Below are 16195 nucleotides of genomic sequence, written 5' to 3'. Positions count from 1 at the left end.
TGAAACAAGCTTCCTGGCCCTGGGGGTCTCTCCAGGATGCCCCGTGCCTGGAACTTCCGGGGGCCGCACAGCCCCCGATCCCTGCAGCCCCCACCGGCTCCATGTTGCCGTGCTGCTGGCGTGCTTGTCTGTGGTCCCCGCTAACTCCATTTAGGCACTCCCCGCTGCTCATGAGAACCGCCTCAATGACTGACATGCTGAATAGTTCTACTCAAGGAGTAGTCTGCAGGAGTACTTAATTTCGGTTGGACTATTCAGAAGTCACTTAGCCCGGATGTCAGCAGGATTGTCTTAGCTGATACCTAGAAGCTACAAGAATTGGCTCAGTATTGCTGTCACTGCACCTGCTGCTTACGTCTATATACAAAGCTACTTAACACATTTACCTTTGGCCAGTCCCACAGAGCCTTTACCTTCACAAATTTCTATTTCAGCTGATAAGCGATGGGAGCATGGTCTATGCAGAGGCACTCTGGGATCATGTGACCATGGACGATCAGGAATTAGCCTTCAAAGCTGGGGACGTCATCCAAGTCCTTGAGGCATCCAACAAGGATTGGTGGTGGGGAAGAAATGAGGAGAAGGAAGCCTGGTTTCCTGCTAGCTTCGTCAGGGTGAGTAAAGCCAAATCTCAGTGTCTTTTGCGCAATTGTGTGGCCTTGGGTAGCTGGTACATTGCTTAAGTTTAGCAATACTGCTCTGTTTCCCACTGTAATGTTGAGACTGAAGTGATACTACTATATTATTTTCATTTTTAATTCCCCCCCGCCCACTGGTTTCAAGTACGTCAAACTGTTGTAATATCACTACCCAGAATGCCCCCTTCTTCTCCTTCCTTTCATTTGCAGGTTACAGTGGTTGGTTTCTGTAAAAAGTGCACAGATGTAAATTAGCCTTCAAATTAACCTTCAAACCACCCAGAGACAGAAGTCTGGGGTGGTCTATAAATTTGATAGACAGACAAATAGATAAATGTGAAGGTGTCACGGAAGGAGCCAAGCATATATGGCTTTCATATATGGCTCGTCCTTTTGTTGCTAATGTTTGCACCCTTAACCAAGGATTTTGTAGCAGCAAATAAATTAACTTAAGGAATGCGGCCAACAGGATAAATCCACAACTAGCATTGTCTTCCTCTGTCCCTCAAAGTGGTAAAAGAATATAGAAACTCATATCACCACCTGCATTTGTCTATATGACAAGTTTCCCTCATTCTAAATTCTGGTTCCCATGTTACTTAATGAGGCTCTGCACACAAGAGTGTGGAGAGCCAGATAGGGATAGGCACCGAGAGTGGGCCAAGCCTGCTCTCCCTGCACAAAAGCACCCGCGGAGCCCTGGGCGGCCAGATCGGCTGCCCACACGATTACCGGCTCCGTCACAGAGCCGGTAGGGCCTGCGAGGATCAGGGGCCACCAGGCCCCCAGAAGCCCCAGGATGCTTGGAGCATCCTGGGGAGACTCCCGAGACCGGGAGGCTTGTTTTAGCCTCCCAGCGGGGGTCTCCTCACGAGTCGCTGTGGTGCAGAGCCACGCTGTGGCGACTTAAGTGGGCTGATTACCAGGAGCCACAGCTCCTGGTGGTTCCCATGACCGCAGGAAAGCGGACTGGGCTCCCTTAGCCCGCTTTCTTGTGGTCGCAAGAATAGCCTCAATAGTTATTATGGGCAGGTTAGATAAATTGAAACTATCCTGATATTTCTGTCTATGTGGCAGCCATTAAAAAACAATTGCATATGAGTTCTTGAGCAGACCAAACCAGGATATTGGGCAGCAGAGCCATCTGCCTTACTCCTGGCACCACCACTGCAACTCCTAGGCAAAGGAAGCTATTGGCCTGGTCCTCTGCACTCCAGCACCATCCAGATAATGAGCCCTTTCTTGCGATCCATGAGAAGGACTTGAGGGCACGTGGGAAGGAAGGCTAGAAAAGCTTACCTTCCCCTCAGATGATCGGTGCTCCATTGCTGGGTGTGGGAATCGTGCACCCAGACATTCCATTGCTGGTTCTGGCAAAGCGGAGATGCGGGGCCGGTATGTATCATCCCAGCCCCTAGAAATCCCACAACGCACTGTGTGAGTGTGCAGTGCATTGTGGAGATTCCCTCAGCGATGGGCCGGCTAAAAGCAGCCGTTGCTGCCCACAAGTCGGGAAACGTGGCTAAGGGACTGATCCCTTCCTTAACCTTGTTCAGGAGGCGGGCTCCGCAGCTGGGTTTGCCACCAAAGCCCTGCCAGGATCAGCCAGGATCCTGGTGGTTCTCATGCACAGCAAAGACCAGGCTGGGCTTTCTTAGCCTGGTCTTGGCTGCGCATGAGAACAGCCTCAATGACTAAGATCCTGATTCAATTTACTCGAAGTCCCATTGAAGTTTAAAGGACAAGTTAGAGAAGCTATTCTGACAATCTCTAGAAACCGGGATAAGGGAGCCCAGCCTGGATTCTAGTGATTGTTAGAACCTGGTGGTTCCATGGAGGCTAGCCCACCTAGGTTAACAGAGCACTCACTCGGTTAAATGCGTTTTTGCAGTCATGAAGTGCTGCAGTGCGGCTTCGTGCCACGCTGACTCTCGAGGAGACCCCCACCAGGAGGCTCCAACAAGCCTACCGGCCTCAGGGGTCTCTGCAGGATGTCCCGCACACTCACCCGGGGCATCCTGGGACTTCCAGGGGCCCATTGGCCCCCGATCCCCACCACTCCTGCTGGCCCCATGACGGAGCCAGCAATCATGTGGGTGGCTGCTCAAGCTGCCCAGGGACGGCTCCATGCCCGTGTGTGGGGAGAGCGGGCTAAGAGTGGGCCTTATTGTGCATGATTCCCCACCGCACATTAAGGTCATCTGGAGACGTTCATCTCCAGTTGCCACCAGTTCGTCTGGTGGTGCATCAGAATCAGGCCGTCTTCATGGCTGCTCCTTGCCTGTGAAATGTGTTCCCCGCCGAGATCCAGGGCTTAACAATGTTACTGGCCTTCAGGAAAGCCCTTAAGACTTCCTTTTTCAATCTGGCCTTCTCGTGTTCTTAAACCATTCCAAACTGTTTTATATTGTTTTAGTTTTTGGTTGTTTTGCTGGTTTTAATTGATTGTTAGATCTTTGTTTTATTTATTGTAACCACCACCACACACACACACACACATCCCCATGAGCTAACAGATGGTGTGGTATCAACATATAATAAAGAAAAAAAGAACTTGTCCTTTTAATTTCAGTGGGACTTCATTGAGTAAAGTAGTCAGGATGTCAGCTAGTGGCCAGAAAGGATACTGCTGCTCATCAACCTAGCCATGCCAGGGTATCTGCCAACCGGAGCCTCACTGGCCCTGGTTTCTTAACTGCTGCCTCAGATCTGGTTTCTCAGTCTGAGTAATATGTCGGTAGAGTAGCCATCCTGTGCCTCCTCTCTCGGCCTGCTGCCTTTTGGGACCTGCCTCTCTGTGCAGCCTTGGGTATGTACCTGCCTCTGGCTGTTCTGGTCTCTGCTTGCTGCTCTGAGTCTTGACTTCTGCCTGACCTGATTATGCACTTGACTCTGGCCCTGGGAATCTTTGCTCACTGCTCTGGACCATGCCTTTGTCCTGACTTTGGCTATGCACTCACTTCTGGGCCTTCCATCTGCAGGCCTGACAGTGTATTATAAAAGGCTGTGGGTAACTTGCAAACTAAAAAAAGTGTTTGTTGACATTTTACATTCAAGAACAGGAGGACGGAAAATTAATTGATTTGCCCAATATAACACAGAGGAAGTTAATTTTAGCTTAAGTGCTAATTTTAGCATTTAAGAGAATGTTGTCTTCACTATGAGCCCCAACTCCCATTGAGATCTTCTGGAGCGGTCCATCTGCAGTTGCCACCAATTTGTCTGGTGGCTACTCAGGCCTTCTCTGTTGTTGTACCGAGACTTTGGAATGTGCTCCCTGCTGAAGTAAGATCCTCCCCATCTCTGACAGCTTAAAAAAAAGTCTCTAAATATGCATTTATTCACCCAAGCTTTTAAACTAGAATTGTGGTTTTAAATTGTTTTAATTTTTGTTTTATTTTATTGTAAACTGCCCAGAGGTGTACGTTTGGGGCAGTATACAAATATAATAGATAATCAAAGATAGATAATCAAAGTTTAAACCAGAGCTTTTATTAGTATTCTGTCCTTCCTCTAAATTTTGCCATTTCTGTGGAATATTGTGTTGAGTGGGACATTCAATTAAGATACTAAAACTGCAGCCCTATATACAATTATTTGGGTGTTAATTCCATTGACGTCCAAGGGACTTAGCTTTGGATAAATATGCATAGGGTCAGGCTGTATGCCAGGTATTGAGATTTGTGAAGTTGCACAGACTGAGCCTTGGAGTCAGTGGCTTGTTTAAGGCCACACAGTAGGTTCATGGCAGAGGTGAAAGTTTGGGGAAATCCTGTTAGTCACTATACTACAGCAGCCCTTGGTACTTCTGTTTCTGTAAGAAAACAGGAATGAATGGGTGGGGTAAGAAGAAATGGCCATGAGTCAGTGGTTTCAGATTGGCATCGCCCTTTCTGATCATGGGATGTAAAAACTTGCTCCAATTACCCCATGTTTTGCTAATGAGAAACACTTGTCAGCAGCTCTGCATTGTACGTGAATGGTGAAATTCCAAAATGTGTTGTGTATTCTGACACGAGACCTGTTCTTTGTACAATTCTTTGAATCTAGGTTTAATGTGGATCACCAACATTAGCATGATTGTGTGAACTCATGGCAAGGTGGGGATCTCAGGCGATAAACCTTCTCGGCATGGGTTCACACCATCACGTCAATGCTGGAAATGTACATTAAACCTAGATTCAAACAATTGTGTGAACAAGCCTAATTGAGAGCCTACTTCCTCTCTAGTCCTCCCACCCACCCACCTAGCACCTTTCCCGTTCATCCACCAATCACTCTTTCCTTTCCCCTGAAACCTCACTGATTGTGCTGCCCTAGCTGGCAGCAGCAAGGAAGGAAAGGAGGTTTCTGCTCCCTCCCCTTGCTGGTGCCTGATGTGCTGTGTAGCAACATGAGAGTCACAAGTAGCCCTAGGGACCGAAGATGTATCCCCTAAGGGGTACTGGAACTGCATTAGCCCTTAGGAAAGCTACATTTCTCGGGGGGCTACTTGTGGTTTTGTGTGCTGCTACATAGCATTTCAGAGAGGAGAGGGGAAGAGATCTCCCTCTTTCTCTCACCCCAGGCATGCTTCTACCAGACCAGCACAGTAAGCGGAGCTGAAGAAGACAGTACATTGGGGGATCGGCAGGCGGGGGGTGGGGAGAAAGTGGCTGGATAGGTGGTATTAGGGAGGGGGTGTCAGGACTACCTGTGCTAAGGCTGTGCTAAGGCTTACCTGTGCTAAGGCTAGGAATTTGAACCTGCAAAATGCTGCCTCATGTGGCAGCTAGCTGAACTACACCAGCCTTGCCAGATCAAGGAGTTATCTACCTAGTCTGACTTTGCCCAGCCAGGCTATTCATTGAAGCTCCTCTCACGATCAATGAGAAGAGCTTTTGGCAGGTTTGCGGAGAGAGCAGGCTTAGCTCACTCTCCCTGTAGACGATCATGCCTGCAGCCCTGGGCGGGCAGATTGGCTGCCAACATGGCTACCAGCTGCACTGAGCTGGTGAAGGCTGCAGGGATTGGGGACTGTGCGGCCCCCGGAAGTTCCAGGATGCCCCGCACAAGTGTGTGGGGCTTTCTGGAGACACACACACACACCCCGAGGCTGGGAGGCTGGCTGCAGCTTCCCGGTCAGGGGTCTACCCGTGTGTCACCATGCGCCGCAGTGGCACACAAGCAAAAAATGAGGTTAACAGAGCTCCACCTCATTTAAGTGGAGGGGGAATTAGGCAGGTGAGCCGCCTTGGTACCACCGGGCTCACCCGCAAGCCTGGTGGTTCCCCCTATCAGTAGAAAGCGGGCTAAGCTCCCTTAGCCTGCTTTCTGCTGATCATGGAAATAGCTTCATTAGAGTCTTCTGGGACAGGAATAACAAGAGGCTACCTTTCTGGGCTCAGGCTTTGCCTCAGCTTCAGGATCTCTTTGGTCCTATTTCCCGCTCAGCTTGACCCCTGACTTTGGCTCTGACCTTCGACTTGTCTTCCATTCCTGGGTCATTTGTCTGCTGGTCTTGACCTCTAGTTGTGGCGCTGACTTGGGCTAGTTTTCTGCTCCTTCTTCCTGGTGTCCTCTTGACTTTGAACCTTGGCTTTGACATTGACTCTTGACCTGCTAATCCGCTCTCACTCCTTGTCCAGCCTTTGGTTTCTGGTTGACTCTCATTCCTAGTCCTCTGCTGGGCTCTCTTGGTACCAGCTTCAGGCTTTAACCTGCCCTCTGATACTCAGCCCTGACAAAGGGACAGGTCTTGGAGCTTACAAGATGTTGGTGGGTAAGCCAAATTTGGATTGCTTCAGAAATAAGCCAGTCTATTTTCTAATTTGTGAGGAAGTAGCAATGCTTATTTCCAGGGCAACTTGATGAGAGGGAGTGTGGCTCACCCATCTTTAATTAGTACATTGCACTCCCCTTATAGTGACAATAGGTAAACCTGACAGTGGTTTAAATGAGGCAGAAATCAAAAGCAACCTTTGTTTTCTCCCAAAGCAATCTTTTGAAATGGGCCCATTTCCTTATGTCCAGCCAAATATCCAGGTACTCAGCATTCCAAAGTGCTGTTTCATGGGGCTATTTTTTACTTGCTACATAAATAATTAATCACTTTAAAAGCCTATTGTAAAGGCTAAACAGTCAGTATAAAGGTTAAAAGGGTTTTCTATGGAAGATAAGTTGATATTAATTGGAGGCCCTTCTTTAGATCATCTATTTGATCTTGCCCATTTTGAAGTGGTTTCTTAATGTTCTTTTTTTAGATGGCAATGGTTTAAAACCACTGCTTATCTCATTCACCTCTTATGTTGGACAAAATGAGTCCAAACAAATGTGTCTGCTATAAGATCAGTTTACTGTGCATAAAGGGGGTTTAAGAGAGCTTTAAGTCCATGAGAACCTGCGTACATAATATGGTTCTTTCAAGGACTCTCTTCCAAACTGTATACCATAACGTTGCACAAAGTTGAACACAACCAGGCTTTTAAACAGGTGATCTCCTGTGCTGAGCAAGAATCTCTTTCAGAACGAAGCTTTACAACGGTTTGTTCTTGTTTTCATTTAAGATCCAAGTGACAACATCTATGGGCTGATCACTCTTTTTGGTGGACTCATTAATGTTTTTGTGGACTTAGAAGACTGAACATAGTTCAGTCGCACTGATTTCAGGGTGGCTTCAGCTCCAGAAACAGTGGGGCTTGTAGCCACAATATGTAGCATAGAATCTAACAGGAATATGTGTTAAAATTTAATTTGAATGCATTGCCTGGTTATTGATCGCTTTGTGTTTCTAGCATTCTCTGCCCTACAGCTGTACTTCTGCAACTCAGTTGTTTTTCTGTCCTGTGTTTCCAGCTACGGGTTAATCAGGAAGAACTTGCGGAGAATTGTGGAAGCCTCCAAGATGAAGAGCCAGACCCTGGGAAGCACCGCCAAAAAATTGCTGAAAACAAGGATCAGATGAGAACAAATGTTATTCAGGAAATCATGAACACAGAGCGGATCTATATCAAACACCTCAAGGACATATGTGAGGTAAGTATTGAATCTGAGAGAGTTTTTAAGATTAAGCAGGGGAAACCTTTGTATCAATAATCACATGCATCCACTTATAGCCCTGCTTCATGTTCTGGACTAGAGGACTAAATTAGCAACAGCAATAGCACTTACATTTATATACCGCTTTATAGCTGGAGCTCTCTAAGCGGTTTACAATGATTTAGCATATTGCCCCCAACATTCTGGGTACTCATTTTACCAACCTTGGAAGGATGGAAGGCTGAGTCAACCTTGAGCCCCTGGTCAGGATCGAACTTGTAACCTTCTGGTTACAGGGCGGCAGTTTTACCACTGCGCCACTCGGGCGAGTTCCACCATTGTGAGTTCCACCACCCTAGTACAGCACTGGGTTTTCTTAGCTTGCGAAATTAGCACTGCTGTATGGGAGCCAACTGAAATTTACGAGTGAGTTGCTCTGAGGGGGCAACTGCTACTTGATGAGTAGCAATATCATGACAATATCGGCAATATCGTGACAATAAGTGGCAATATCGGAGAGAGATGCTGGTATCTGGGTCCCCTAGCACATTTATTCTACAATGAACTAGAATGCGAACCACGCATCTTGACAACATGCGCATTTATTACCCTTCATTAATATGAGTTTCAAAGGACACGTAAGAAACAATTAAGACTGCCATTTTTATGCTGGATATTATTAGATACCCAGCTTAGGTTCAGCCTCTTCTTTATCTGCTCTGACAAACTCCTCCCGTGTCATTTCTAGGGGTACATTCGACAGTGTCGTAAGCATACAGGAATGTTTACTGCAGCACAACTAAACACTATTTTTGGAAACATTGAAGACATTTACAAATTCCAAAGAAAGTTCTTGAGAGATCTAGAGAAGCAGTACAACAAAGAAGAGCCCCACTTAAGTGAAATAGGATCCTGCTTTCTTCAGCATGTAAGTTGGTTGATTCATGAATATGATAAGCAAATGTTTTGCTGGAAAGGTAGTTTCATGATCAAGAATAACTACAGTATGATAACCCTGCCCAATGCAGTGCCCGTATAACCCATTAAAGAATCTCCCTTGCTTCGAAATACCGCTATCTATACAGGCTTTGCTTATTTCATGTCACATGCATCAACATCACTCTTAGGGTAGCTTGTTCTACAACAGTTAGAATCAGTTCATACTTCGTTACCGGATAGACCTTTCCAGAGGAAGGAGTTGTAAGTAACAGATGGATAGAAACCTCTGTACTGTATCATCTGCAGAAGCTTCCAGCTTCCTAATAAACCATACAGAAATAGGTTGGGTTTCCAGCCCCTTTGAGGTCTGTTCCTGTGGTTATTGACCAGCATCCAGGCTAACGTCACATGCATAGAACTTCATGCATATAATGGGGAAGTGGTGATTTTTGCTGATCCTCTTGTTCTCTGTGAAACTGGGCTCCCCCAAATCAAGTCATTGAGGGTTGTGGGACTGCACACACAACATTAGTCTGGTTGTTGGCTGTTGGCTCCCCCCTCCACCCGTGAACCATTGCCAGTTAGCCCAGTACAAAGGGAGACTCGTGGGAAGCAGCGGTTCATAGATGCACTCTGTTGCTATTTCTGCAAATGCAAATGCAACCACCCTTCTGGGAGTAGCTATGATTGCAGAAATTGCTATTGAATCTATTCATGTGCCCTTGATGAACACGTGGGGCAACCTAGGACTTTTGGGGGCTGGGCAGCCCCTGCTCCCTGCCACCCCTACCGGCTCTGTGATGGAGCTGGTAGTTGTGTGGGTGGCTAATCCGGCTGCCGAGCAAGCTCCCCGCAGAGCCTGGTTAGGATCGTGTGCAGAGCCTTAATATTTTTCTCCAAATGGCTGCAGTCTCATGCATGCCTTAGGAACTGCCCTGACCAGGTAGAAGTCTTTGTTCCTGTATTCATTAGGAAGCTTTGTAACTTTTTATGGCTCAAAATATTATTTTATTAAACAGTATTTTATCAAAATGCAATGTTGTTTAATACATCAGTTTGAAATTTACTCACATTTATGGTATGCATATTAAATCGTCTTGCACTCTATATGCCTATAGAGTACAAGCACACTAGCTGAGGTTGTGGGTTTTTAAAAACAGTTTTTACACAGGGGCATTTTGAACGAGAGGTGGAACAAAGGAACATAGGAAGCTGCCTATACTGAGTCAGACCATTGGTCCATTTAGCTCAGTATTGTCTTCACAGACTGGCAGCGACTTCTCCAAGGTTGCAGGCAGGAGTCTCTCTCAGCCCTATCTTGCAGATGCCAGGGAGGGAACTTGGAACCTTCTGCTCTTCCCAGAGCAGCTCCATCCCCTAAGGGGAATATCTTACAGTGCTCACACATCAAGTCTCCCATTCAGATGCAACCAGGACAGACCCTGCTTGGCTAAGGGGACAAGTCATGCTTCCTACCACAAGACCAGCTCTCCTCCTATGGTGGTGTTTCAGGGTGGTGTGTCAAGTTCCAGCCCCAGAGTGTCTTGGTGGAAAGCCTAACTATGGCTCTCCCTCTGTCCTCTTGCCCTCTGTGCTTCATGCAATAGCTGTGGAGGGGAGGAAAAAGTAAGCTCCCATACTTTGTGGCTTACACACTCTTCTAGTTTTTCCTCTGAAGGCACTTTCTAGCTGGAGAAGACAGAGGAAACTGAGACAGAAAGACATACGTGGGAGAGAACTGTCTGCTCCTGTGTCTATGTGGTTAGAGAGAGCTGCTCTGTGAAGTATAAAGTGTAGGTTTTGGTCCCACCTCCTCCCACTCCTGTTCTTCTTTGAAGGGCTTAGATACATATATGGAGGGTAAGCAGGCATCTACAGTTTCACAGATCTCCTCCCCAGAGGTCTCACTTGCAATAAATTTTTGAGAAGGCAAGAAACAGCAGGAATCCTTTCAGAGCCGCAGAAGAGGGCTCCCACTGTTTCTTACCATCTCCATCTCCCAGTGCAAATGATAGAAGACCCGCTTCTCTCCTAAGCCCTCTCCCTGTGTGCCAGAAAAGGATCTGAGGGAAGAGAGGGGATAGGTGGTGACAATAAATAATGGCTGGCTGGTGAGCTAAGCCTAAATTTGTGGACCCCCGAGGACAGGTCTGCCAATAACTTGGAGCCAGCATAGCTAAGTGAGACCGGTTTTCAGAGGCAGTGGCTTATATGTCCCACAGTGCAATGCGGACATTGCAGAACTGCCCACACCACTGTATCTGTTGCTGGGTACCAGTTACTGGAGGGCAACAATATGAGAGGGCTGTTGCTTTCTTGCTCTGCTTGTGGACTTCCTGGGACCATCTGGTTGGCTAGTGGGGGAGACAAGATGCAGGACTAGAGGAACCTTTGGTCTGATTCAGAATGGCTCTTCCTTTGTGCTTTTCGCCATCCCCCTTGAGTGCATCTCTTTCCCAGCTTGCATTTCTGACATCCAAAGGATGTCTTCAGGAGACAGTCTTTCCTTCATGCACTGTTTTATACCTTCATTTCATTGGTTCTCGTGTGTGGTGTATGTGGATTTTTACCCTCACTTGCCGCCCTTCTTCTTCTTCTTCTTCTTCTTCTTCTTCTTCTTCTTCTTCTTCTTCTTCTTCTTCTTCTTCTTCTTCTTCTTCTTCTCTTAACCTCTTCAGTTCTGAGCAGTTTCAGAAAGTATGGAAGGGAAGAAAAGGAAGTGGTGGCAATATATATTTTTAATTATTACCATATATATTTTTAATTATTACAAGTAAAATGTTGCTGTTTTCTTTTAGCAAGAAGGCTTTGCTATCTACTCTGAGTATTGTAACAATCATCCCAGTGCCTGCATTGAACTGACCAACCTGATGAAACAGGGCAAGTACCGCCACTTCTTCGAGGCTTGTCGCCTGCTTCAGCAAATGATTGACATTGCCATTGATGGCTTTCTGCTCACGCCCGTTCAGAAAATCTGTAAATACCCTCTGCAGCTTGCCGAATTGCTCAAGTACACCACTCAGGAGCACAGGTAAGCAAGCATCTTTCTTTTTCTTTTTCTTCCCTTTTTGCTATGGCACATTTATAGGCTTGCTTATTCATCCATCCATCCATTCATTCATTGACGATTGCATGAGAAGGCTACCCACTTTTGCGGGGAGGAAGCCCGAAAGCGCTAATCTCCCTGCAGGCAATCACAGCCAGGGCTCTGAGGGGTCGGATCAGTGGCGCAGACGAGTGGCAGCTCTCCTTCCATCCACCTGCCCGGGGTCTGGGTGAAGGGAAGCACCACTGCATGGCACCCTGCCTCCTGGAATCCCCAGTAATGCACCACGTGAGTGGGCAGTGCATTTCTGGGATCCCCCTCTCCCCTAGTGTGTCCACCGCAGCTACAAGCAGCCGCAGCGGACACACAATCTGGTAACCCATTTTTGGGAGTGCTCATGCCCCAAACCTGGGTTAAGCGGTGGGCTCCATCAGTGGGCTTGCCACCCAGCTGCTGGCGGGAGCCGGTGCAGGTCCTGTTGGTGCACACAAGCCGCAGAAACCGGGCTGGGCTCCCTTAGCCCAGTTTCTGCTGCTCATTAGAATAGCTTCATTGCATTTTTAGACTGCCCACTCAACACGTTTCTAGGTGGTTTCCACTTTTTAAAATCAACATTTAAAACTTAATTAAATCAACAATTAGAACAGTTAAAAAAAACAATCCAGTCCAAATTTAAAGGGTGTGTCTTTAAAGCCCTTTTAAAAAAAACTGGCAGAGGGGTGAAACCCCTCATCTTTGCTGGGAGCACATTCCAAAGCCCCAGGGTAGCAATCAAGAAAGCTCAACTCCCGGTTGCCACCAGATGAGCTGGTGGCAACTGCAGGTGGTGGACTTCCCCAAATGATCTTACGAAACAGTGGGTTTCATGCAGAAGGATGAGCTCTCTGAAGTACCCCAGGCCTAAGCCATTTAGGGTATTATAGGTGATTACCAGCACTTTGTATTTCACCCAGAAACGTAGCAGCAGCCAGCGCAGTGTTCTTAAGGCAGGAGTAATATGGTCTCTTCACGATCATGAGAAAGGGCTCCATGGGGCGAGGGAAGGAATCCTCCACATGCTTATCTCCCTCACAGATTATCCATTCCACTTTGCTGGCTGTATGGATTGCGCGCCCAGACCATCTGCTGCCGCTGCTGGCAGCAGGGAGGTTTGGGGGCCGGGAGGCGCTTGGAACTCCCATAATGCACCACATAGGTGTGCAATGCATTATGGGGATCCTCCAGCATTATGCAGTCTTCCTGTCCCGGCTGTAAGCAGTTGGGGCTGGCAGACACCTGCAAAAATGAAATTAAGGGAGCACTTGCTCCTTTTACCTCACTTTGAAGGCGGGCTCCAGAGGCGGGTTTGCCACCGCCAATAGCCACAGGGCTCCCGGCCGCTCTCACACGCCAGTAAGACCAGACTGGGCATCCTTTGCCCTGTTTTGTCTGCGCGTGAGAATAGCCCCAATAGCTAGCACTCACTCATTCTGTTACCACAAGCACGAACTCAAATTTGTATATGTATTTATCTGTGTAAACCACATTGAGAACTTCTGTTGAAAAGCAGTATATAAATATTTCTAGTAGTAGTAGTGGTAGTATATCTCCTTCATATTTGAGTTGACAATGAGAGTGAGAGAAGACCAACAGCGCTGTGAATAAAAAGGTGGTTAAACTGTGTCGAAGGGATTAATTTAGCCATTTGAGTTGGCAATATCCATTTACATTAAAAAGTGCCTTTATGTTACAGTCCGCAGCTCACCTAAATTTTGTTTAGCCTACTGGAAGTCAAACTAATTAACTAGTTTTAAACATTCTGCTTTAAATAGTTGGTGAATCATACATAGCCTTCACACAAAGGTTACGTTGACTGAGCAATGTGTCTGCCCATTAGCTGAATGGAATAAGGCACACTTAGAATATCTGAACAGTCAAAAGGAAACAGTGTTTTCTGTGTTGCAATAATTAAGTCTATATTTAAAGTATTGGAATTGCTGCACAGTGTTGCAATATCATTTTAGGACGATGCGGGCGGCTGTGGGGAGGAGGGGAGGAAACATGCAAATAGCCAGTTATAGGTCCTTGCAGCTGCACACATTTCCTTTAGGGTGAAATTTGTTTGCCATTCTCCTGGGTGGGTTTTTCTTAGGGATTTAGATAATAGCAAACAAACCCTTACTCATGTAAAGAGCAAATGAGAGAAAAATGTGAACTGTGCACTATTTGGAGGCACAAGAAGAATATTGTTTGTGCCCACAGGCAACAACTGTGTTGTTCAGCTTGTGATGTTTCCGTCCATGCATAGATAATTGAAGCAGAGAGTAGATTTGCTGAGATAGTAGGGTCCTCTCACAAAACCTTTATCACCCCCTTGTTTGCTTTCCCATGGCAAAAGCTTCCTGTACTTGCAAAGCTCAACATACCAGGTGGGGGGTGGGCGGGAATCTTGAGTGTTTTCAAGCAAGCAGACTCCTGAATTCTGAGGTGATCAAGTTCTGTAAAACAACTGTACCACCTTGAGACTATTCACACAAGCGAGCAAAATCAGGCTAAGGGAGCCCAGCCCGGTTTTGCTCGCTTGTGTGAACCACGGGGATTGTGGACGATCACGGTAGCTACCCAGCGGCAAACCCGCCAAAGTAACCTCCCCGTTAAATGAAGTTAAGGGACTGTGCTCTCCCTTATCCACATTTAAATGATTGTGTGTCTGCTGCGGCTGTGAGCAGCTGCGGAAGGCACACTCAGGAGGGAGGAGGGCTCCCAGTAATGCACCACACAAGTATTGGGGGGCTGGGGGGCCATGCAGCAGCGCTTCCCTGAGCCCAGCCCACGGAGCGGCCGTGCGAAGCACAGCGGCCCTCAGGAGAGCCGCCGCTCATCTGGGCAGGCGCTCTGCCCACCCAGGGACGGAACACAGACCATCTGCGGGGAAGGGAAGGTTAAACCCTCCTTCCCTGCCGTTAGCCACAAAGCTCTTCTCCCTGATCATAAGAAGAGCTTCCTTGTCCGATTTGGATCAGCCCCAAGATATAGGTTTAACACTTGCCTCAAATTGATTTTGATGGATGGTAAACAAGCAGTATAGACAAAGGAGAGTAGCCCAAGACAAATATAAATTTTCTGAAGAACGCTCCAGCAATTGCTGCGCAGGCAAAATCTTTTTTCATCAAGGGACAAGCTTTGATTCCAGGTCCTAAAGTGATCAGACACTGAGCCAATCCTTAAAGTTGTGGTTTATGTGCAGGCAGCCCAGGAAGTTACACAGCTGATGCCACACTCTCTTTCAGCACAATAATCCTCTTCAGAAGTTCTTCCCTCCCCCCTTCAAAGTACGCCTCATGATTCAACTGACTAGGGCTTTTTTGGAGGGGGGCAGGCTGCATTGTTCTCTTCTTGCTCCCTTTCCAACTTTCTTCTTCAGCATTTATTCATTGCTGTCTCAGAAAAGAAAAGAACTGTCTTAGCTTTGTGCAGAAAAGGGGCCAGGGATTTCCCTTCATCTGAGCTGTTCAATTGTGCTATCTACACATACAAAAGGACTGCTGTTTGAGCAATTGTCCAGGCTCAACGTGAAGATCCCAGATTAGCAACAATAGACACCCCCCCCCCCAAAACACCTCTTTTCCTCCATGTCTTTTAAAGCTATTTTTAATGAACCCATGGCAGTTCTTTTGTGCATTTTACAATTGCTCATTGATTTTCTCAAATATTAGAATTTTAAGCAAAAAATAGACAACTGAAGAGAGTAGGCAGGACATAGTTAGTGTGTATAAGAAGAATTCTGTGTACAGTTGTCCTGAAACCTGTTCAGATTTTGAGCAGTTATTCAGACCTGTGGATTTTAAAACTATCAATGAGATTCCTGTTAATAAGATGTAAAAGGCAGAAATTGAAGCTGTACAAAATCTGGAAAATGTAGAAGAAAGAATGCAAGTTTACGATAGATGACAGACCATTAGAAAGGAATTTATAGCCTATCCATTTACCATAAGACTGCAGTCTTAGAAAAATCTTTTTATTTCATTCAGTATTGTCATTAGATTAGTCAGAGATTTATTTGGCACTTTTAAAATAACAGTTTTAAGGTTTGACTTAAGAGCATTTCTCAGCTGCTCAGTGTCCTAAAGCTTTAGGCACTGCCATCAGAAAATGTGGAATTAGATAGAATTTAATTAGTTCCTTCTGAAGTGTCCTGCATCTTAGTAAGCAATGCGTGGATACTGGCTGATATTCTCACTAATGCTGCAGAGCATGCAAAGCGCCTATGCAGTGTTTAATAACCCAGATTCATGCTGCATGCATGGGGGAGGGGAGCAATTTTAGCTTATCCTCCTCACCCAGAAAGTGGTCCATGAGAACAAAAAATGGGTCTCTGAGGGCTGCACAACCCTCAGAGACCTACTGCTGGGACATAGGGAACACTTCTGGAGGAGGGGGGGGTTGCAAAAATTAGTGCCCCCCCATGCTTGCAGCGCAGTTCTGGGGCAGCTCTGGGTAACTCAGCATTACTAAATGCTTTGGAGGTGCTTTTCATGCTGTTCCTCTGTACCGTTAGTGAGGATGTTAGCCATTA

General features: G+C 46.7%; 1 protein-coding gene across 14 annotated transcripts in view; it reads left to right on the top strand.

The window, feature by feature from the left end:
- The window catches only part of SPATA13 (spermatogenesis associated 13), a 236082-nt gene that overhangs the window by 201867 nt on the left and 18020 nt on the right, over positions 1–16195 (top strand). For all 14 annotated transcript variants that reach the window (XM_053312445.1, XM_053312448.1, XM_053312444.1 and 11 more), the window contains 4 exons: positions 435–614; positions 7473–7652; positions 8404–8583; positions 11393–11625. In XM_053312445.1, the coding sequence (XP_053168420.1) occupies positions 435–614; positions 7473–7652; positions 8404–8583; positions 11393–11625 (773 nt within the window). The remainder of the gene's footprint in view (positions 1–434; positions 615–7472; positions 7653–8403; positions 8584–11392; positions 11626–16195) is intronic.

The sequence above is a fragment of the Hemicordylus capensis genome, chromosome 3, assembly GCF_027244095.1.
Source record: "Hemicordylus capensis ecotype Gifberg chromosome 3, rHemCap1.1.pri, whole genome shotgun sequence".
Lineage (NCBI taxonomy): Eukaryota > Metazoa > Chordata > Lepidosauria > Squamata > Cordylidae > Hemicordylus > Hemicordylus capensis.
The sequence above is the reverse complement of the archived record's forward strand: the minus strand, read 5'-3'. Positions and strand labels throughout refer to the sequence as shown.